The sequence below is a fragment of the Calliphora vicina genome, chromosome 1, assembly GCF_958450345.1.
Source record: "Calliphora vicina chromosome 1, idCalVici1.1, whole genome shotgun sequence".
In the NCBI taxonomy this organism is placed as follows: Eukaryota; Metazoa; Arthropoda; class Insecta; order Diptera; family Calliphoridae; genus Calliphora; species Calliphora vicina.
This window is the reverse complement of record NC_088780.1, coordinates 29131840-29156200: the sequence shown is the minus strand read 5'-3', so window position 1 is coordinate 29156200 and position 24361 is coordinate 29131840. Positions and strand designations below refer to the sequence as shown.

Below are 24361 nucleotides of genomic sequence, written 5' to 3'. Positions count from 1 at the left end.
AAATCATTGATTAAAAGACCTATTCTAAGACAATAATATTATAACTTTGTTTAAAAAAATGTAAATAGCTCTTTTGCATATCACAGTATAACAACGAAAAAATTATAAATAATTGTAAACGTTTTTTAGTTATTTAAATTTTTTGTATTTAAATTTTCATAAAAAAGTGGAATTAGCACGTTTGCTCACTAAGCTAACGATATTGCTAATAAAAGATTTTGAAAAATTTATTTTAATGCTGTTTTTTTCAATAATTTACATTTGGTTTTACAAAATTGCCAATATATCTCTTTAACAAAGCAAATTTATGTCTATGCCAATATTCAAAAAAAAAGTTTCTGTAAAATTGCTAGCAATTTCAAAAAGACAATATACATTTACTTTCTTTAACTTAATTGTAACCACTTAAATGCAATCCATACTTTTTTGTTTAGATTATTTCAAATATATTTTTTTGTCTATTTTTTTCTGTTCTTCATACAAAATGTGTGTCACTGCCAACTAAAATATAAAAAAATGGTAAACTAAGGCTTTGACTAACAAATAAATGGTAATAAAACGCACTATAGGTAGGAGGACAAATAAATGTTGGGATGTAAAGGGAATAAATAAAGTGGTGGTGAAAGTTATGTAATAAAATTTGAAAAATTCTAGTTAAAGATTTTTGGTGTCTGGTCAATTTGAAACAGCTTAGAATTTAACATATATTTGTTTAAATATAGGATAAATAGGGATATTAGGTTATCACTAGTAAAAACAAACTTATACATCTAATATTGAAATACTTTTATGAATTTTTAGTTTTAAAAAAAATCAAATTTTCTAAATATTAAATTTCGACAGTAAATAGCATACATTTTTGTATTTTTGTTTTATATTATTTAATTTGAATTTGCAAAACAACCCTCTGATTTCTATAAAACAATTTCTTCTTGTTCAATTCTCATGCCCACTTCTTTTTTTCCATTTCTATGCAATAGTTTGTTTTTTTTCTAATATTATAAAATGTTTACCTTCAACACAGAAATTGTAATGGAAAGTAGAAACAAAAAAAAAAAAAAGAATTGAATAAAATAAGATTTAGTAGCACGTACCCCTGGCATAGTTTCTGTTTCTTGTTTTTTTTTTATTTTTCTACTTGCCAGTTGATTTTGGTCACGTTAGAGACTAGAAAACTAGAGAACAACAAATACAATGAAATACAAAAAGACCACAGAAAAACATATAACAACAAAAACTCTAGTGAAATGCGGTAAACCACAAATAAAAACAAAAGATAAATGCCTTGCAAAGTAAATACAATAAATAATACATAGAAATGGAAAGGAAAACCAAAAGAAAACACAATCCAACAACAACAGCAAAAAGGAAGAAAAAAAAACAAAAGACTACATTAAATGTAACAATTTATATGAAATGTATTTTTGCAATAGTATAACCAGATATTGTATAGAAATGTTTAAATAAGTATGATCGCTGTACAACATGCAATCATTTTTATTTTGTTTTTTTTTTTTTTGTAGTGATGAAGAGAAACAATTTAAGATTATGTTTTTTTTTTGTTTGCAAAAACTGCAATACAAGTTTTAAAGTTGTTACAAAATAAATCAATATGAAAGCAAAAAAAAAAAGACAATGCCTGAAAGTATGCTGTAGTAAGTCATATGGGAACAGCGAATTTAAACCGTTATAAATGAAAAACAGACATTGCCTTAATGTACATACATATGTAGTAGTAAGTCACATTCTAGAAATACAGACAATGCCTAAAAGTATGCTATAGGAATTGCGTATTTAAGTCGTCATTGAAACAGTTTTCACACAATCAGGCGAAATTTCTATTTCTGGCACCATTTTGTCCTATGTGTTGACCAATAACAATAAGTTTCATCCTTTATAGCAAATACTATAGCTGCCATTTCCTTTTTTTTTTTGGCACATTACTAAAACAAAATTTCTTAAACGCATCTCTTTTTTATAGAAAATTTTTTTTACACAATAAAAACCCATAAACCATTGAAAAACTTGTATTTCCCATAAACTGCATCATAATGCAGTCAATGTGTAATTTATAACCAAGTGATGTTGTTTTTTTTTTTGTTCTTTTTGTGACACTTTCTCCAGTTTATTTTTTAGCATATTTTATTGTTTCTGGCTTTTTTTGTTGTTGCTGATGCCGGTTTTATGTGTCAAAATAACAATGAATTGTTTAATGAATTTAAATTATTGCGTTCTGCTTATAAAATGGTCATGGAATTGATGACATTTTATGACAGCGTGTGTGTGTATAAGTGTGTGATATAAATCTTTATACAAGTGCTGGTATTTGAAAAGTGTGATGATGGTGATGATCATAGATATTGTCATATAAATTTTACCTACTTTTAGACACATGTATAATGCATACACATATTAGGGAGCACTAGATAAATAACTGTCGATGCTTAAACTTATTTTTTGTTTATTCTATCACTTCTCAAAGTTTTAGTCCTAGAACAAAACAAATATGTAGGTAAATTTTAAGATTTTCAGAGTTTGCTCATATTTGATGACAAGGAATTAAGCTGAAATTCATGCATAGCATCGCGAAAACATACACACGGCTTCGCTGGCTAATGCGCATCAGAAATTTCAAATTACCCATGACTCTGTCACATACACAAGGCTGAATTTGACCGATGGCAAGGGTTATGTTCGGCTTTGACAGCCGCTGTGATTTGTGGCTTATTCGCATAGACCTGCGACTTAAGAAACCCCCACAAAAAAGTCTAGCATGGTCAAAGAGTATGATAACCTCCACATGAGATGACAATACCCTCACATCGCTCGTGCAGAAAGTGCAATGTGACATTGGTGCTCATACCATCGTATTCACGCGAATTGTAATTGTCTACTTAAATGGCTCTCCATTGAAAGTAAAGGCCTGATCAAAGTCGTTCTCAAAGAAATATGGACCGAGTACCTGTTCAGAGAACGCACAGCGGCTATATTTTTGTCGTACGTGTTTTAGAACGTAGTGATGAAATAATTTTATCATTTGCATGATGTAGCTTCAGCTGTAATAGTTCGGAAGTCCCTATTGGAAGACCCTTTATGTATTAAATTTAGAAACCTCAGATCATTAAATACATATATGTATATAAGCGTGTCCCAAAAAACAATTTTTGTTGGGGCTCAAGCATAATTTGAAAGCTTATAGGGTAAAGTATTTTTGAGATTTTTCGGAAGAGGTTTAGAGGTCGCTCATGTCTAGTTTTTGTCAAAAATCGGGTTTGTCGGCCTTTTTTTGAGTTTTCTTCATAACTTTGTCAAAACCCACAATTTTCATTACTTTTGAGGACACAGTTTAAAAGAAAAATGTCCATGCTTTATTTCTCTGTGCAAACATTTTTAGTTTTTGCAATGAACTGGCTCATTAAGGTGCCCTACATTACATTTTTCGAAATTTTTCCATAAATTTTGTAAATAAGGGCTTTATAACTTTTAAAATTTGTATGAAAATGAAAAAAGCTAACAATGCAGTTTGAAAGATCATTTAATTCTTAATAATTTATTGACAACAATTTTCTTTTACAATGTACCAATATTTTTTAGAGATTTGTGCTCGTTAAAATGATTTTTGGAAGTGGGCTTTGTATGGGAGCTATGACTAATTATGGACCGATCGTTATTAAATTTGGTGACATGACTTTTGTATATATATAACATATGTGTATTGAATTTTATTTGAATACGAATATTTTTAAGAGATTTATACTAGTTAAAGGGATTTTCGGAAGTGGACCTTATATGGGAGCTATGACTAATTATGGACCGATCACCACAAAATTTGGTAGGCGCGAGTTCAGCTTACATGAAACTTATTTGTGCTCAATTTGGTTTAGATATCTATATAACTAAGATATTTATGAGATTTTATATATTTTTAGATAGGTCAATCGTATGGGTGCTAGTAGAAATAATGGACCGATTCCAACCAAATTCAATATGCTTCGTCCAATTGGCAATATAAAAGCTTGCATTAAATTTTATCTTTGAAATTGCGATTTGTAGTTTGATTACACTATGGTGTTGTAGGGTATAAAAATCATTTTGTGTACACAAAAGTTTTCATTTGCTTTATGTAACTCAGGAACGATAAAAGCAAATTCAAAAATTGTTGTCTCTAAATTATTAAGAATTAATTAATTGATCTTTCAAACTACATTTTTAGTTTTTTTCATTTTCATAAAAATTTTAAAAGTTATAAAGCCTTATTTACAAAATTTATGGAAAAATTTCGAAAAATTGTAATGTAGGGCACCTTAATGAGCCAATTCATTACAAAACCTAAACTGTGTCCTCAAAAGTAATGAAAATCGTGGATCTTGACAAAGTTATGAATAAAACTCAAAAAAAGGCCGACAAACCCGAATTTTGGCAAAAACTCTATTTGAGCGACCTCTAAACCACTTCCGAAAAATCTGAAAAAAATCTCAAAAATAATTTAACCTATAACCTTTCAAATTATGCTTGAAAATAAGAAAAAAGATCTTTTTTGGGACACACTAATGTATATTTTTTATATGTATATGTTTCTAAAAAGTTATTTTTAACACATAATAGTGTGTGTCGCTTTATGTATATATTTTTTAAATTATTTTTGTGTGTTAATGTTATCATATATTAATGCACAATGGGCTGAAAAATGTGTATATAACTTTTGAATATATAAACACTCTAACCCCTATTAAAACAAAGTCTGGTTATGTGTTAACTTATAGTTATATTGTCGGTTAAATAATTTTTTTATGAAAACTGTCAAATTTTAGGTGAAAACATCACTATCAACCATTTGGTGGGGCAAATAAAGTAATATTTATTTTACATTATTATTTTTTCATTTTTTATATTAAAACTTTTCGGTTTTGTAGGACTTACTTTTCTTACTTTGTCTCAAATACTTTAATTTTAAATATTTTTAAGTCCAAAAATATCCAACGTCATTTAATTGTTTTTGAATAGGGAGTTATATTGCAGTTCATCTTCAGTGGTTTGTAGTGATATTTTTTTCTTGTAAAATCTTTAGAAACCGATTTGGAATTATTTACTTTGTTATCCATCTTATCGTTATTCTGCTTTGTTCAGGATTTTCGATAGTCCAATAGTTGTGTCTCCAAATATTTTTGTTCTGCGAAGGGGAAAGGTCTTTAATATAAATTAAATAAGGAATGTGTACAAGATTTCTACACTGTGGTACACCCGCTAATATAAAGGCTGTCTCAATATGGCTTCCTAAGCTACATCTGTCGAAATAGCTGCCATTTATCCTTGGGCGGATAGAGCATTCAACAACACGTGCAAATGATAAATTTTTGATTCCCCAATTTAATGGTGAGGCCACTTTCTGGATGAATCGGTATGTCAACAAACATTGTAGAATTTTGGACGATACTAATAAACATGAGATCTGGGAACTCCCAAAGCATTCCGAAAAAAGTCAATGTTTGGTGCGTCATCATGGATCCATATTTCTTTGACAATGACGTTGGACAGGCCATCATCGTCAACTGCAAGCCACACAGCTCATGACACATTGGACATTCTGCACGAGCGATTTCAGGAAATAGTCTTCTAACATGGATGAGCTGTGAAATGGATCTTGCGATTTGACCCCGTTAGACCTTGTCTTGTGGTGTTTCTTCGCAAGTCTAAGCGATTAAAACAAAAGCAACAGCGGCCCTCAAAGTCAGCATAACCCATGCCATCAGTCAAATTCAGCCTTATTTGTTTAATTTAAATTTAAAGATAGGAAGCACTTAATGAAACAGTTAGTAATTGTCATCATATTTAATTAGGAAAAATCAATCTTTGATGCAGTATTGCAAGATATGAACGATTTGATGTGGAAATAAATGCTAACAAATTTATTTAAAAAATCCTTAATGACACTTTTTAGCAAAAGCTTGTGCAATGTCAAGAAAAATTGCTAAACTTATTTTATTTGATTTAAAAGATTTCTCTATTTCATTGTATATTTTATGTAGTTGTTCAATAGATGAAGAGTTTTGTCTAAAACTGAATTTGTGGTTTGGAATAAAGTCGTATGTAAAATATTAAATTTTTGTATAATTTATTCAAACAAATTTTGATATAAATTCAATTGATTGGGATATTTTCTGGGATTAGTATAATTAAAATAGAAGATAGAAGACATTCGAATAGCTCGGCACATGGTGTGTTTTAAATATTGCATTTATTATATTTTTCAGTACAATAAACACTTTATATGTTAATGGCTTAATCACTTCTGTTTACACACTGATGCTTTTTTATTATAATTTTGAAATTTTTTCTTTTCCCAACTAAAGAAATCAAATCTTAAATCAAAATTTAAATTTATTTAGTTATTACAACTGTACGTATAAGCAATATTGAATATGCTGCGAAAATTCCACATAAATCATACGCCTACATATATCGGTGCCTAAAAATATGCTATATTTTTAATTAATACATTTTATTAAATCTTTAGAAATTAAGGGCGTCATTTTATAAAACGCAAAGGCAAACGTTGAATAAATTTGGTGAATAGTGAAGTTTTCCATCATATATTTTCGGAATATTTTTTAGCATTTCAAGCCACTGCACGGTGGTAAATTCCGGCCAAAAATGTTTTTTTTTGTTTTTTTAATTTTTATAAAATTTTGATGGCAAATTTTTCTTAACACTTCAGATTATACAGTATCATAACTATTTTGGCTATAAAGTAACTATATGGTTATTTATAGAGCTGTAAAGTCAAAGGTTTTTTGTTGTCATTTTAATATTAGAAAAATGTGATTTTTTTACTCTTAAATTGAAGTAGCCTGTGCTTTTTTCTTTAAAGTTTTTTTTGCAAATTAGCACATGCTTCTATAAAACATTTAGCAGTTAACCATTCTACGTAGTTATTAAGGAGTTTTTGCATGTTATTTATTATACAAAAGTGAAATGATTTGGAACTAGTTAAAAATCTATAGAAACTAAATTAAAAAAAGTTTGAAAGGCCAGAACAAATTAAAAGGGGCTATTAGAGGTTAAGTGTAAATTACATTTAATACTATAAAGTATCAGGAGTAAGCACTATAAATTTCAGCTGCAATTATTTGCCATTCCAATAACCATAACGATTTCAGTGCCTACATATTTTACACGTTTTTTTTGTATTTTTTTGGTCAATTTCAAAAATTGTGTAAGGTTGAGAGTTATTTACGTCTATTCTGAATTGGCCAAACCATGTATTTGTATGTCGAAATTTCTTCAATGGATCATTTATGTTATTTTTAATTATAAACCTATTTGAAGCCATTTACAAAAATGACATACTTTTTTCTATACTTTTATAACGTCAATGTTTATTTGGCCAACTCCTATATGCAATTGATAATATTTTTTTGCGATGGATCAAGTGTGTTTTTTTTTTTAAATGTACACCAAATTTAAAATTTTACATGAATAACCTAACTTTTTCGATAGTTTCAAAACGTCCACGTTTGTTTGGCCAAACCCTGTATATGTATTCCGAAATTTGTACGACCATTTTTTTTCAATCACTTATGCTATTCTTCATTTTTGGACTAAGTTTCAGGCATTTACATGAATAACATAATTTGTTCGATGCTTTTAACACGTCCATGATTGTTTCGACAAACCCTGTATATGTAATCCGAAATTTGAATGACCGATTTTTTTTTCGATCACATATTTTATTCTTTATTTTTGGACTAAATTTCAGCCACTTGCATGCAATTTTTTTGATACTTTTAGAACGTCCATGCTTTTTTGATCAAACCCTGTATTTGAACATCGAAATATTTATCGATCGGTTGGTTATGTTATTTTTAATACAAATACCAAATTTCAAACATTTTTATGAAGAAATAAAGAAGTTATGGATTTTTGGCCGGAATTGACCACCGTGCACTGTAATAAATTTTGTGAGTGTTTGTGTGTATATGTGCGCGTGTGTTTAAGATAAAATCAGCGGTTTGTTTGTGTAAATGTACGAGTTTTTAAATAAGTGTAAACAAATGTTTGACTCGTATGCGGGTGTTTATAAATATGTGTGTGTGAGAATGTGTGTATGTCCTTTCGATGAATGTGCCTGTGTTTGTACATTTATTTGTGTTTTGTTGTGGAAATTGTATTATAGTTGCTCATACGCACAGTTGCGCATTTCAAGTCATTATTTTTAACTCTACACACAAACACACACCAACAAACACTTCTTTAATTTATTTATATTTATATTTTTTCAACAACTGGACCATTTTGTGGTATATAATTTATTTTAATTTCGTTGTTTCACATAAAAATGTTTCTTTTTTTTGGTTCACTCCACCATCCTATTTCCTCTGCTCCTTCCTCTATACTTTGTAACATTTACTGAAATGAAATAAATTTAATGATAGACAGTTGGCGGAAAAGGGAAATGTAAAAATGTTGTTTTTTTCTCATTTATTTATTTCTTTGTGTGTGTGTGTTTTTGTGTTTTTGTGTATGAGTGTATGCATATGTATTTGTTTTACTTGTCACATTATAAAATACTAGAAATATTCACTCAATACACAGACTCTTACAACAATGAGTATTGTCATCATCATCAGTAGCAGCAGCAGCAGCAACATTTGTCCTCGTTGTTTTTATCGTTATCGTCGTCGTCATTGTTGTAGTTGTTGTTTTCCTTATTATTGTTGTTTGCAATATTTGTTAATGTTGCTGTTGTTACCATTGTTGCCCACTTTAATGCAGGCTGTTGAATTGTATTTCTTTTAATTAATTTTTGTTTACTGTTGTTTTGTGTTGTACGAGTTTATGTTTATTTTTTTTTTCTTCTACATTTTTGTTGTTGTTAATTTGCATTTTCATTATTAAATTTATTGGAAAATGGGCGTTAATATGAAATCAACATGCATTTATATATGAAAACATTATTTATATAAAATACCAATACAGCCACATAGGATTTGTGATAAAGTCAAAACTATTTAGCTTTAAATAAGATTTTTTATAAACTTAGGTATATTTTAGCAAGTCATTAGGAAAATATTTAATATTTTACTTATAACAATTGATAGATTTTTTGTTTTTAAATTTCCTTAATCAAATGCAACAGTCATTTGTATGCATGAAAAAATTGGTACATATATGAAAGCAGTACCATTCATAGTAATACTGCGTACTCAGTTTTATTTGAGCGGGTCAGACTTTAAAATTTCAAGGGATCAAAAATTAATATATATATACCTCCTGAATCAAATATAGGTATATATAAATACAAGTAGTTATTTAACACCATTGGGTTTCATTTCAGTAGGTTATTTGAAGTCAAAGTATTTATCAACATGCCCTCAACCATCCGTGCATTGAAGGAGTAAATGAAACGCTGTATCAATGAAATTTAGCCACATTTATTCAAAACGACAATGGAAAATTTCGGCAGAACTTTCTGTTAACTTTGTAGCTTAAGGGTCCCATGTCATTACAAAGCATTACTATATCATTTTGTGAGCTCAAAAATTGAAGAAGCTATTTTTCGCGAATGCAATAAAATCAGACTTTCGTAACATGCAGCTCAGAATGCACTTTTGAAATACCAAGGTTTCTTATCACACAGTAGTATAGAGAAAAAGAGGAAAATAAATCTGTAACTTCTAAACGGTTAGTCCCGTTTAAATAAAATTTTCACACACGCAAAGAGAAAGTATTTTCGAGTTTCAGTTTTGAATTTGGACCTCATGGGCCTAATAGGGTCGCATCCAGGTGTCCCCAAATTAGAACAACTGAGGCATGTTAAATATATAAAATACTGCTATTTCTTAGTTTTTGTTCCGATTTCCAAAAAAAATACACATATAGAATCTACTCGTCGAGCACCAACCAACCATCCATCCAAACCATCAATTATCTCTTATATCTTAGGAGATATTTCGAATTTGAAAATTCAAAATTTTTAATCTCCCTACTCCAGTCTTTTGATAGCAGAGTGTCCAAATATTTCTCGATTTTCTCTATTTTTCCTTTATGGGAATTTAAAAATTTTAAAACGGCGACTCTTCGCTAGTTTTTGGACAAAAAAGTACTTTGTATTAGGAATTTCTACTTTTTGAAAAGCCAACTTTACACTAAATATTTCAAATGAAAAAAAAAAATTAAAAGTAGTTGATACGGAGGGGTTCAGGGCCATCCAAAAAACTTTAATTTTTTAAAGTAATATTTAAATTTAGGGCAAAAATTCTCAAATCGCATAATCCATAACAAAATATAGTAACCCATTTGAGATAGCTCAATATGTTTTTAATTATATTGTAAAGGATTTCGATAACTCCGATCGTGGTATGGATATTATAGCCAAAAAACTAAAAAATCCTATTTTTGGGATTTTTAAAAACTTTTTTGAAAAATGCGGGATTCTTGATATTAAATTTCAAAATTTGTCATTTTTGCATTTTCAATAGAAAAATCTATATAAGTCTGCTTTTACATAGGGCAAGTTTTCTTGCGCAAGTCTAGAGTTTATAGGAGAGAGAGGCAAGAAGAAAAAAGAGGAGTACACACTTGCTTGTACTGGCAAGTCTCTTCAATTCTCTTTTGTTTTCTCATTTTCACAATGGCGTCTATTAGGTTTTGACATATAAAATTGAACACAGACTTGCTGTGTGTAAACACTCGAGCAAGTTAAAAAGGGAATCGAAGAGACTTGCTTCAAGTAAACTTGCTGTGTGTAAAAGCAGACTAACTGTAAAATTTCATTAAAAAATATTAATAAATAAAAATTTTTAAAAATTTGTATCTTCGCAAAAACTAAATAAAAAGATTTTTTTGTCATATTTTAATAGACAAAATTTTCTATCCATTGATGTATAACATGTCTACCTTATGTTTTTTATGTCGCAGATTAATTAGGGATAACTTAAATCTCGTAGAGAATTAAACTTATACGTTTATATAACATCTTTCATTAAGCACTTTCTATATATAAATTTAAATAAAGCTACATGTTTGCAAGATATCATCAACTTTTTGTATTCATTTGAAAGGGCTATCGATTATTTATGGAATATAACATCGTGCAAATGTCCGCAGCATCTTTGCTAAATGGCGTCCATACAATTTTCCATGATTATTTCTCATAAATCAGGCAGAATTTGATTGATGGCATTGTATCTTATTGCGACTAAAAAAAACCCCACAAGAAAAAGTCTAACGGGGTAAAATCGCACGATCTCGGTGGTCATTTCACATCACATCCACGTGAGACGACCATGGCCTCAAATAGCTCGTGTAGAATGTCCACTGTGACATGAACTGTGTACCACATAGCGCCATTCTGTTGAAACCACATGTAGTTGGTATTCATATCATTATATTCAGTCCAAATATGTTGGTAATCATTGACCTATAGTGCTCCCCGTTGATGGTGATGGCGTGGCCAATGTCTTTCTCACACCAAACTTTTTCTGGATGCATTGGATGCTTTTGGATCTAATGGGGATTGATATCGTCCAAATTCAGCAATTGTTTTTGTTCTTTAAATGATATTTTGATGCAAATTATGGTCAGTTTCGAAGTTCTCCAAGGCCCATTCAATTTTAGCATTTGCACGTGTTGCTGAAAGCTTTATCCGTCCATGGAATAAGTTAATAAATGACAGCCACTTTGATAGATGTAGCTTCAACAATAAGGCTTCTATCAATTGTCAAAGTTCGGATTTCCCTAATGGAAGACCATTTATAAGAAATACGTTACAAAATGTGTGTGATAAAATTATCACCCAAATCTGTTAAATCCTCAACAAGAAAGCCTAAATCAAGCTAATGGTAGTTATTTATGTAATTTATACAAATCTATTTATATAAAAGAAATTGATACGTACACTTAATCGCAAAACTTTTCATACGATTTAGTTTCTTCAATACATTTCACGTTTTTTGGTCTAAGGCAGTACCTCGCTTCCTCCAAACTCTTGCGTGACCATCCTTTGCAAAACGGTTAAACTAGCATTTGTCTGTACAACTAATCCTTTTCCAAAACATAAGCTAATTAAAAACGGCCATGCACGACTGAAGTCCAATTTTTTTTAAAGCAGCAGTTAATTGTATCTGCATCGACATCAATTCCATAAAATTTTTGATATTTTTTTTAATTCTACGCTACTTTATTTGGAATATCTAGGACATTTCTTACAAATTTACGCTTTAATATTTCTTAAAACTTTAATGGACGTCCTCTTACTGGCTAACGTTCATATCATTCAAACCTTTTATAGTTACAAATGATAGTTTGAAGTATAGATTTTGACCAACTAACAATTTCCCCATCTTTTACTTTACTTAACTTTTTTCCCACGTTAGTGGATAATTCTTTTATTTTCGCCATTTGCAGATTCGTTGTATTAAAATTAATAAAAAAAAGTAGCACCAAATCTTAAATACGCAGCTACTATAAACGTAAATCAACTTATCAATTACGAAATTAACGTCTTGCCATAAAAATGTCGTATGTAGACTGTTTCAACTCTTCATATGTAGTAAATTGCAATAATTTCAATCTTAACTAACAGTGACCATAGTTTGTATAAATTTGTTATTGCAGCAATGTAAAAGATACCCTGTTAAATATACGCAAGTGGTAATTTTCAAAGTATCTAAAGGGAATAATTTTAAATCAAGTAGTGGACTTTAATTGTATCCTACACCACCATAGTGGTGAGGTGAGGGTATTATGCGTTTGTGCTGATGTCTGTAATATTAGTCCAAGATACATTTTTTAAGCCCAAGGACAAAACCTGTTCAAATTGAAAATTGGTATCTACACAAATTTATTTCCAAATAAGTTCCATTTATACGGAAGTCATGCTAATTTTATGAAGAACGAGCATAAATCTTTTAAAAATGTTTGTAGCCAAATAAAATTTATCAAAAATAAGTTTCATATAGTAATAAACCACACAACCTAATTTCATAGCGATCGGCTCATAGATGCTCATAGTTCCCATTCAGTCTCGAAAATAAATTATTGAAATTTTAAAAGAAAAATGTGTTTGCTTATTTACTCTATATAGGGAATTATTTTTATTCTTAAAATGTCTGAAATCGCTGCTATATTAAAATAGTTTTTAATTAATAACAATAGTTATCCTATTATTAAGAGAATAATTTTATCTTATTTTGAACCTATGTATATATTTTATGAGACTTGCTTTAAGAATACTAAAATATTAGATTTTTCATTATTATAGCTGTACATAAAAACATATTTTAGACGTATCTCAATTTACTTTAATCTTAAGGTTAACAGCTAAGTTATATAACACTAAACTCTACAAATATTTAATACTTACTATTATTTTTCCAAAAAAAAAAATTCTATTTTTTGTATAATAAAAAATTAAAATCCTACAAATTCTCCACAATTTCAAATGTGTTACTAAAACCTAAAAAAATAAAATAAAGAATGTCCCTTTATTTAAAATAAATTAACACTACTAATACCTAAATACACAGACATCAAATTTTTTTAAAAATTTTGTTAAAAAAAAACAATAAACTACCATAACCACACACTAATATAAATAACAAAATTTTAACAAAAATCATGAAATGATTTGCTAAACTCGTACAATATTCCTCTTCTATTCCAAAAATAAAAATCATAAAAAATCGAAAATATAATTAATTTATTTTATATATTTTTTTTCATTTTTTTTATATATATTTCCTACCTCCCTTAAAAATAAAACAACAATAACAACAAAATCAAAATAAACTGTTATAAAAAAAAATCGCAAAACTTCCTGTGCAAAACCAACTTTGTATGTGTGTATGTGTTGTAAACTGTGTGTGACCTGTGACCCCTCTCCAAAAAAAAACACAATCAACCAAATCCAACCAACAACCCCACGCCCCCCACGCTATGAAATATTTATATAAATATATGTGTGTGTGTGTATGTCAAACAAACCAACCTGCCACGCCCATGACATGCCCCCTCTTGATTGAATTGATTGAATATCAGGTAAAATTGGTGGTGTTACTGCAACAAGTTCTGGTGTTGTTGTTGGTGGTGTATTAACGCCCGGCGACTTACAGATTCATGCAAATGTAAGAGAAAATTTCTTTAAAATTTTTTTACTTTTATGTTATTTACATTATGATTTTTTTTATTAAATATACAAATATTTAAATGGAAAATTAAAAAAAAAATTTACTAACCACAAAGCAAAAAAAGAAATTTGTATCCATGGAATGTCATGTCAATGTGATCTTTACGTTTTTTTTTTCTAAATATTTCTTACAAAATCTTCCTGGCACAAATTTTGTTTTGTTTTTTTTTTTCTAAAAAATCTACACTTTGCTTTTCTTTGGAAAATGTTGTATTTATTTGTATTTTATATCTATATTTTTTTCAATAATTATTGTGTATGTGTTTGTGTATAAAATTCAAGGTGTTGGTTTTTGCCTCATTTAAACAAATTACCAAAAAACAAAAATCTTTTTAAATATTTTTCTATCCAAAAAAAAACATAAAATAAGAATTGATGTTGTTTCTCTTGCCTTTAACCTTCTACTCTACTTTATTATTACTACCAAAAATAAAATAAAATATTTGCCTTGTCTTGCCTGTTCAAGCCGTTTTATCACACTTTTATAAAAAAAAAAATAAAAATAAGAAACACCTTCACACTAAATTTTTTTTTTTCAATAATTTTTAAGTTCATAATTATTCCTTAAAATTTCCCTAAACTCAAACTTCCTTAAGTATTTGAAAAGTCCCCCTAAAAGTCTTAAATAAATATTGTAAATTTTTGCTATGAAAATGTGGAAAATTTGCATGGATATTTTAATGCTGTTTCAAATCTATATTTTTTTTCGAATCTCAACTCAAAATCAAGACATTTGTTTACCACACCAATACAATTAAAACCACACAAACAATAATAATAACAATAACACTAAGTAAATAAATACTTATACAAACACACTTCAATTTACTTCAAGAAATTTTAGAATTTTAATGATTCTTTTTTACAACAACACCAACAACAAATCTGTCATATACACTAAGTTATTTTTTTGACACAAAAGCGAAATATATTTTAAATACACACATAAATATTTGAAAAATTTTCTTTATTTTAGGCCACAGGTTAAGTATGAATTCATTTTGTTAAATAAGTTTTAAAATTATAACAGGGGTATTCATGTTAGAACTAAACGAATATTTGATTTATATACTATATATTTAAATATTGGTTTAAGATTGTGATTGCCCTTATTGCAGTAAAATTATAAAGTGCGAAAGCTAACATATTATTGACTTTTAAAGTTTCAGTTTCTTGAAAGAGTTGTAAATAATATCATGTTGTATCTATTGACCATTAAATCATAATTATGTGATTTTATAACCCCTTTTACCGTTTATAATATAACAGATTGATTCGGATCTTCAGTCTTTGCATTTTAGCACGCTACACCAGTTAAATTAGCCAATAAATAATAAAATAAAAATGTTCAAATTTTATATTATAAATAATTTTGTTAAATAATAAAATTCACTGCACGATATATTTTTCGCTTATAATGAAACCTACTATCTTAAGAATTTTAGATTTTGTTAGGTCCTAGGACGAACCATTTTGAGTTTGGTTCAAATAGGTATTTTTACAAATATTATTAAAAATTTTATTTATGTAGCAATCATGGCAAAATTGAACATCAGTATCAGTTTTTCTCAGAAGTCATGCTATAAAGTTTGTTAAAAAACGGACCACTAAGGTCCTTTCAGAAAATCATGTTTACGTTCATAATTTAATTAAAACCATTAGTATAGAGATAAAAGGCTAAAAGGCAAAATAGTACACTAGGAAATTTTTTATATACCTCTTAATTTCGGCTTTTATATTGCTAAAAAAAAGTAAAAATACCATAATAATCAATACCTTGTATGGAGTCCTTTTGCTTGAATAACCATTTATGGTCTCTTAGACAAACTTTCCACTAGTTTGCGGCAAACTCTGGGAACGATCTTTTCCTATTCATCAGTAAGAACTCTTTTCAACTCCTGTTTAAAGAAAATTTGCTGTTGTCTCTCCATTATTCCTATTATACCCTTTACCTTCGTTAAAAGGGTATATATGTATATTAGAGTTAATTTCAGAAATTTGATTTGCGGGTATCATCATTTTTCTGAAGGTTTTTGAGTAAATAAAAATAATGGCGTCCTTTTTTTTGGAAATTTTCACTCCTTGTGGTGGTTCAACACACCTAAAGGCGCGGATTTTGAGCACATTTTTCTGTAGATCAAAAACGGTTGAATATATTGCAAATCTGACTTCATCAATGGATTCTGCATCAAAAATTAATGCAATTAATGTCTTTTGAATCCTTAAAAATAGTTCCACTAACCCACAACAGGGGGCGCAAATCTCATAAAAAAAATAAAAATGACGAATATAAGACTATAGTAAGTTGGACTTACAATGAGTGAAAATCGGAAAAACTATTTTTTAACCCGAATTTTTTTGCCTTTTTTTTTAATTTGAAAAAACAATTCGAAAATTTTTTTTTCAAAAAATTAAAAAAAAACAACTGGAAAGAAAAATAAAATTTGTTTACCTAAAAATATTTAAAATTTTTATTTTGAAGTATAATTTGGTGAAGGCTATATAAGATTCGGCACAGCCGAATATAGCTCTTCTACTTGTTATACCCTTCGCCATGAGTGGCAAGGGTATATATAAGTTTGTCATTCCGTTTGTAATTTCTACATTTTTCATTTGCCAACCCACAAAGTATATGTGACCCTATGAAAAGGTGGCTTATGACTCAAAAAAATGTTTTCCACTTTTTTTTTGGTTTCGATAGTTTTTGAGACGCTCTTTGTGAAAACTAGAACTAACTAACTTGCTTTGCCTTTTTGCCTTCCATGTTTCCTCCATTTCGTCATTTCTGTGTAAGCATCTCTAAGTTTGTCCATTCACATGCGAATACACACACGAACTTATCTCATTTATGCTCTTTTGCCTGTTTTGGTTGCCTTTTGGGCATGACTGTTCATAATGCAAAAGCAAATCTACTAAGAAACTGAAGAAATGCATTGTTTATCTTTTACAGATGTTTCTCGCAATTTCTTTTTTGAGTCATAAGTCACCTTTTCATAAGTCACATATACATATATTCTGGATCGTCATAGGTAGCGAAGTCGATATAGCCATGTCCGTCTGTCCGTCTGTATGTTGAAATCCACTTTCCGTTGCCCCTAAATAACTCACATACATGATTCATACATCAATATGTCGGGAATTCTTTCGGCTCGGTTGCAATTTAAAATCGACAAGATCGGCTCACAAATGGCTGAGATACATATAAGGAAAAATCAGTGAAAACCTCGATTTTTGGCCTATTTATGATCTAAACTGGATTACTAAATCATTAATATAGACAATATGGATATCTAATGATAGATATTTTAATGTCCATTGCAATGATGTATATAAAGCTATATTAAGTTAGACCTACAATGGGTCAAAATCGGGAAAAATATTTTTTAACCCGAATTTTTTTTCCATCAAAAAAATTTTTTGACATGAATTATTTTTCCAACAAAATTTTTTTAAAAATTTAAAAAAAAAAATCTAAAAAAAATTTAAAAAAAAACTTTTTAAAACAATTTCGAAAAGAAAAAATTTCGAAAAAAAATTTAAATTTAAAAATAATAATTTTTAAGTATAATTTGGTGAAGGGTATCTAAGATTCGGCACAGCCGAATATAGCTCTCTTACTTGTTTTATATTTATTTAGTCTGATTGCAAAATGATGTATGAACGAATCGTATAGGAGGACATAAGCATTAAGAAAATGGAATTTGTTACTTTCTTCTGGTTTAGAAAACGGATCAAAAACGGAAGATATTTGTACTTTTTAAGTTTATATATACGGACAAATAATTTACATTTTTTTAAATTACCCCAAAGTGTCTTGTCGGGTAACGTTTCGGTTCCCAAATTGAATCGTTGCAATCATAACATAATAATCATAAGAAAAATTGCAGTACAAATACATCCCAAAGGAATCATGAAAGAATCGTTGGTTCATAAGTATTTATTTTAAAATGAATCTGGTCAAGCATTGTCTGTTTCAATATCGGGATATTGATGTAGATGATAGATGGTGCCCAACCGTCTTTCATTTTATCATGCATTAACGATAAAACATAATTTCTCGTATATTTTGATCCAAAACTTATTCTAGCATGATTTTATAAATATTTTACAACTCTTTCAAAACTTTTTTTTAAGGTCAATAATATCAAAGTTTAAAAAATTTATATAATGTCCAAAAAAAATATATATTTTAAACTAACTTTTTTACAAGTATGAAACTAAAAAGTAAATTATTCTTATCTATTTATATATTGATATTTTAAGCCGCTCATTGAATTAAACATAAAGTTTTGAGAAAGGCAATAAACGGGAGATGATTATTAAGCAAACAATGTCCTTGAATACTACTACTCTATATGTTGTGTTTAGTGAGCAAACCTCTGCGCTCGGTGTAGGGTATCATATGGTCGGGCTAACCCAACTATACTTCTTACTTGTCTTTAATTTTAGTTTCTTCCTATTTTAATGTTATTTTCAGTATTTTCGTTGTTAATAAATAACTAAAAAGTTTGACATGCTGTATTTTTTCTATATTTTCCCATCATAATATGTTTCACATCATGAACATAAACATTGTTAGCTAATATTTTAGGCAAATATTTGTAGCATACGCTTGCAGATATTCACTTAAAAAAGTAGTTACTTGGATGCCAATAAAATAACTAACAAAGTGTAGGGATATATCAATAAAAACTAATATTGTATTTATTATTTTAGCAAGATATGCTGTAATTACACATTCATTTGCACATTAGAATTACTTATAAATCAGGTTATAAGTAAGTCATTATTAGACAGACTCTAGTCTATCATAGTCAGTCAGTGTATGTTAAGAAGTAGTGACATTTCATTATAAAATTATAGCTTATTTTTCAACTTGTCAAACTGTAAAGGCTATTAGCAGAAATCATTCTAGTTTGGAGTTATGAGTTACAATTCCTAACAAGTAAAATAGTTTATTTCACACAATATGACAGCTAACCTTTTTTCCAGTTAAACGGAAATTAGTTTATAAATATTTTAAATTTAAGAAAATATTATATTTTTTGGACATTATAAAATTTTTTTTATTTAAATAACGAAATAAATAACTACAAAATATTTATAACTTAAGTATAACCTACATTTTTTAAATATAAAATTTCCAACAATTTGTTTTTGTATTAAAATCAAACTCCCCAAAAAAACTCCTAAGAACATTGATCCCACCACAAACTCAAACAACCAATTAAATTTCAATAATTACCAAGAGAGGATGTATACCAATAAAACCCAACCAATAAAGAAACAAAAAAATTAAAAAAATAAAAAACAAGAACCCATGTAATAAAAATTTCTCTGTCCCAAAAATAAAGAACAAACAATTGAAATGTAATGACATGAACAACAAAACTACTATTATTTTCTTGTGTTCAACTCTTGAAAATCTTGCAGCATCTTTGCGTGTGGAACCCTGGCGCCAGCAACGAAGTCTTAATGAACGTGATCTTTTAAGTGTAAGCAACTCATATAGCACCGACTACCATCGATTGTCGAGCAGCAATCGTTTGTATTCATCAGCAGATCGTGATCGTTACGATTTGCATAGTGAAAGACTGGAAAAATATCCTCTAACACGTACAGCACGCTTGGATGTACAACAACGTAATACATTTAATCGCTCCAATCACGATCGGCAAACGGTGGGCATTGAAGGATTAAGAGGTGTAGGTGGAGGTGGAGGAGGCTTGTCAGCTGCTCTAAGCGGTGGTGAGATATTTTATGGTACTAGAAGAGCTCCACCCTTGGCTACTGCTGCCGCCAGAGGTGTTGGCAGTAGCAACTATACGCACAACCACAAACAGCCACAAATTGTTATAGGCAGCGAGACAGCACATTTGAGCTCAAAATCTTCGGCATCAGCCACATCCATATATGAACGTTATATAGGCGGTAGTGCAACTATGGCATCGTTAACGGGATCAACATCTGAAGGGGCCACACGTAGTTTAAGTCGTGAACGCAGCTTAGTCGATGGTTATCTGGATGAGTTTCCCAGTCCTGGCTCAACACAGTCGAACAAAGCTCAAGATTCACGTCGCTTCACCGAGCGCAGAATAAAGAAGACGGTACGTTTCGATGCACACGACGATGATGATCCATTAGTGCCAGGTCTAACGTCACTACCGCCCGTCACCACCATACTACCTTCGACGGCGGTGGATGTGGGCGTGGCCACAATATTGACCAGCGCCAAATTAGGCGCCAACAACACTGCCACTAATAATAGTAGTTTAAGTGACAATGCCAATAGCTGGTCCCGCCAGTGGGACAGTGAGCGTCAGGGAAGCCAAGATTCTGCCACCAAGGATTCGGGTATTGATACCAGCAGTACCTTTACCAGTAGTGAAGATTCCAATCGCGGCGATGGCCTTAAGGTAGTTAATGAAAACAAAATGACTAATGAATGCTTAACAAAAAAACACCCTAAGCATTTTGAGTGAAAATTCAAGTTATTTAACACGTTTGTAGTGTGTGTACTTACTCTGTGTCTACTTCCGGATCTTTTTACTCTGTTTGTGTTGAGTTTGATTTTGAATTTTATGTTTTCTTTATTAAGTTTTACGTTTTTTATTTTGTTTAATTTTCAATGGTTCAATTTAACAACTTGTGTGATAACGTCCAATTAAACCAAAAAAAAATTGTATGCAGAATTTACAGACTTTTGTAAAATATTTAAAATTTCCAAAAAAAAAACGACACCAAACATTTTTTTTTTTGACTTTTAATATTTACCAAACAAAAAAAGAAATCTACCTCGGTTTGTATATAAAAAACACCACTTAAATATTTCCACATATAAATATAACAATAACTCTATATAAATACTTACACATACATTTATATAACCACTTTATATACATTTAAATACTATTTATACATATTTACTTCTAACAACTTTTACTTTTTATACCCACATTTCCATTATTCATACCAACCAGCCATCCAGCCAATAAACAAAAATATCAATCTCTTTTTTGCTTAAAAGGAAATTGAAAAATAAAATACTTTCACAATTTATTTATTTATTATTTTAAAATGAAATTGTTTCTCAAAAAGCTTTAATTGTTGTCAGCAGTAGTGTGTTGCATGTTGTATAATTCTTTATTTTTTTTTATTTTTCATTTGCCTCCACATTTTAACTCCAAACAAGAGCACAATTATTATTTTATTTTTAATTTAATGCACAAATATGTTAAAGAGAATTTAAATTGATTTTTATTAAAGTTAATGTTTTTTAAAACAAAACAAAAACGTAAATTTAAATAGTTGCATTTACAGGAAATATTGGTAAATAATACAACATTTTAGGTTTAAGAACTGGTGCAAAAAATTTACAAATTTCACTGCCACCAGAAATATTCCACCAATGAAACTTGCTAACACCTCCCGCAATACATTCATTGACTAGATGCTTTTTTCATTCTGCCGATATCTGACAGAAAGTATGAGAAATTCGGAGTGTGTCAGATGGATTTGTTTATGGGTCCGGTACGAAAAATTTTAACGTGCACGTCCAAAGACAACACACTTTCGTTAGAAAGTGTTGTATTTGGGAGAAAACATCCGAAATGGATAGTTTCTGATTTGCCATCTAAATCTAAAGTGTCCATCAAATTATTGGCTTTTCTAGTGAAGAACTTTTGGGTTCAGAAATGTCAAGTGACTTTTTCAATTTATCGACTCTTAACTGAAAGCGCAACACCGCTACTGTCAGTTTAATAGGCTGCGTCATTTAGTTTGTGTTGTGACAGCCATTGATAGCAGACTACCGCGTGACTTGAGGAGAAATTGAAAAAAGTGAATTTCAATAATAAAAAATTGTTTTACTAAATTTAGTTGTGGCCGAAAGATGCCGAAAGTTATGTACTCCCAGTTGGCGTCTCTACTCCTAAAATAATTTTAAAAAATTCACGATGTGGTGTTGGCCCATCGGAGATTGAAAGTGGGTGAGATTGTGGAAGCCGTAGGTAACTCATATGGTCCAGTGGTTTCAGTTTTAAATGATCACTTGGGTATGAGAAAGATTTCCGCAAGATAAGTGCCGCATTTTCCCACAATAGAGTTCACCAAAAGGTGCTCACATATTCAGTTTCAATGGCAAAAATCCATGCATTAGGCTAAGAATTCTTCCTCATCAATCCTATTCTCCTGATTTAGCCCCGAGTGATGATCTCTTGTTTTCAAACCTAAATAAATGGCCCGGCGGAAAGAGATTTGAATCCAACAATGAAATCATTTCACAAACAAATCTCTGTTTTGATGACCTCGACTTTCATGAATCAGAGCTGTGAAGCATAATGTTGCTTGAATAAATTTTAAATAAAAAAATTCAGCAAACATTTCTTTTATCTGAAAAATTCTACTTCAAAGAATCACTCAATTGCTTTCTGGCTAAAGTTCCTACCAAGCTGGCAAGATCAATTGGAATTCTTCAGTTCTAGTCCAAATAATTAAATTGTGTACTACCTATTTCTGTTTTTTTAATCAATATCATAAATATCGTAAGTCGCATGACTTTGCCTGATAGAAAATTTGAATAGTAAAGAGCCGCATAACTAGATTATTATAATTACTCAGTGTCAATTAATCCTTTTTTTGAGGATTGTAATAGGACTTTTATTAAGAGATTCCTATCAATACCAGCTAGCATGGAAAACTGCTATTGTTCCTAACAACAACAGAGCAACAGTTTATCGTTAGGAGTTTAATTCAAACAATTTTTGAAATAATTTTATACAAAAATAAGTTAAACTTTATGCAACTTGTTTAAAATTGTACACGATAAAAATAATGCATTCAAAAGCAATAAAATTATTTAAATGAATTTTATGAAAAAAACTTAAAAATCTATTTTTGAAGTTAACTAAACTTGAGTTAAACTCTAACAGTCAAACTTTGCTTCAGTTGGCAAAACCTACAGTATGAAATATGTCGGCATATATTTATAGTCAGTTTTCTATCCAGCGAGATTTTATGTCCATACATTTTTATATAACGGCGTTAATAACAATATAGAAGCAATTGTTTATTCAAGTATAATATCGGGAGTTGTCAAAAAAGCTACTCGCGAATCTCTTCCTCTCTCTCTAGCCCAGTTATATGAGCTTTATTTGCACTTTCACATATTGAGTGTTTGACATAACTATAAGGGATTTTTTTAGAATTTTAATTATTATTTTGAAACATTTGTTCAATATAAATTTATGCAAAGCATTCTTGCAACCAGAGAGAGTATTCTGCATCGATTGAAACAAATATTTGTCGGGCAGGACAGACCGTGTCTGTCCTGCGGATGAGGAAAAACTTTCCAACTATATACTTTTTAACAAATTATTATATTTAACAAATAATTGTAACATGCGGTCGAGCATTGTCATGATGGAATATAACGGTTTCATATCTGGCCATATATTGTGGGCGCTTTGCGGCTGCTGGTCATCAAACTATTTTGGCTGGTCTAGGCGATATTTGTCTTCTGTTGTCGCCCATTCTGGTCTTCTGTGATACCATTTCATACATAAATCTTTTTCTTAAAAATTTTTCAATTTTAGGACAGGGCTGCTTCTTGCATTTTTCCTTTAAAAGAGTCAGCATTACATTAAATTTATGTTAATTTTTCTATATGAACAATAATATGATGACCTTTTTGGAAAAAAAAAAAACATTGTATTTTACATGTTCCGAATCTGGATACGTGTAACATTTCATAGGGACCAGATAGCTGAAGATAGTACGAAGCTTTTCTCCATTTCATTTAAAATCTTATCAGAAATATAAGTAATATTTTTTAAATTTCGGTTTTTCAAATGAACAAAAGTCGTTCAACAACTTAAACAAATAATTTGTCAACATAGATATCTCTTGAATAAAATTCATTGTTGGTGATTTTTATAAAATTTTATATCCAACTACTAATCCACGTAAACATAAATAGACTCAAAAATACCTTTGATCCGACTGATCTTAATTTCATTAAAATATCTCCAATCATTCACGAGCTACCGAATTATTTGCAAAACAAAATATTTTCAAATTGTGTAATGTAATTTACACTAATTACTACATGGCGTATGATTAATAATTTTCATTTCAATCAAATAAATATCACTCATACGTACAATTGTTTTATTTGGC

The 24361-nt window shown here is 29.6% G+C and overlaps 1 protein-coding gene across 1 annotated transcript in view; it reads left to right on the top strand.

The window, feature by feature from the left end:
* LOC135962726 (rab-3-interacting molecule unc-10-like) overlaps positions 1 to 18916 on the top strand; it is a 94772-nt gene extending 75856 nt beyond the window's left edge. The window contains exon 6 of the mRNA XM_065514631.1: positions 18902 to 18916. Coding sequence (XP_065370703.1) covers positions 18902 to 18916 — 15 coding nt within the window. The remainder of the gene's footprint in view (positions 1 to 18901) is intronic.
* Positions 18917 to 24361: the final 5445 nt, after the last annotated feature.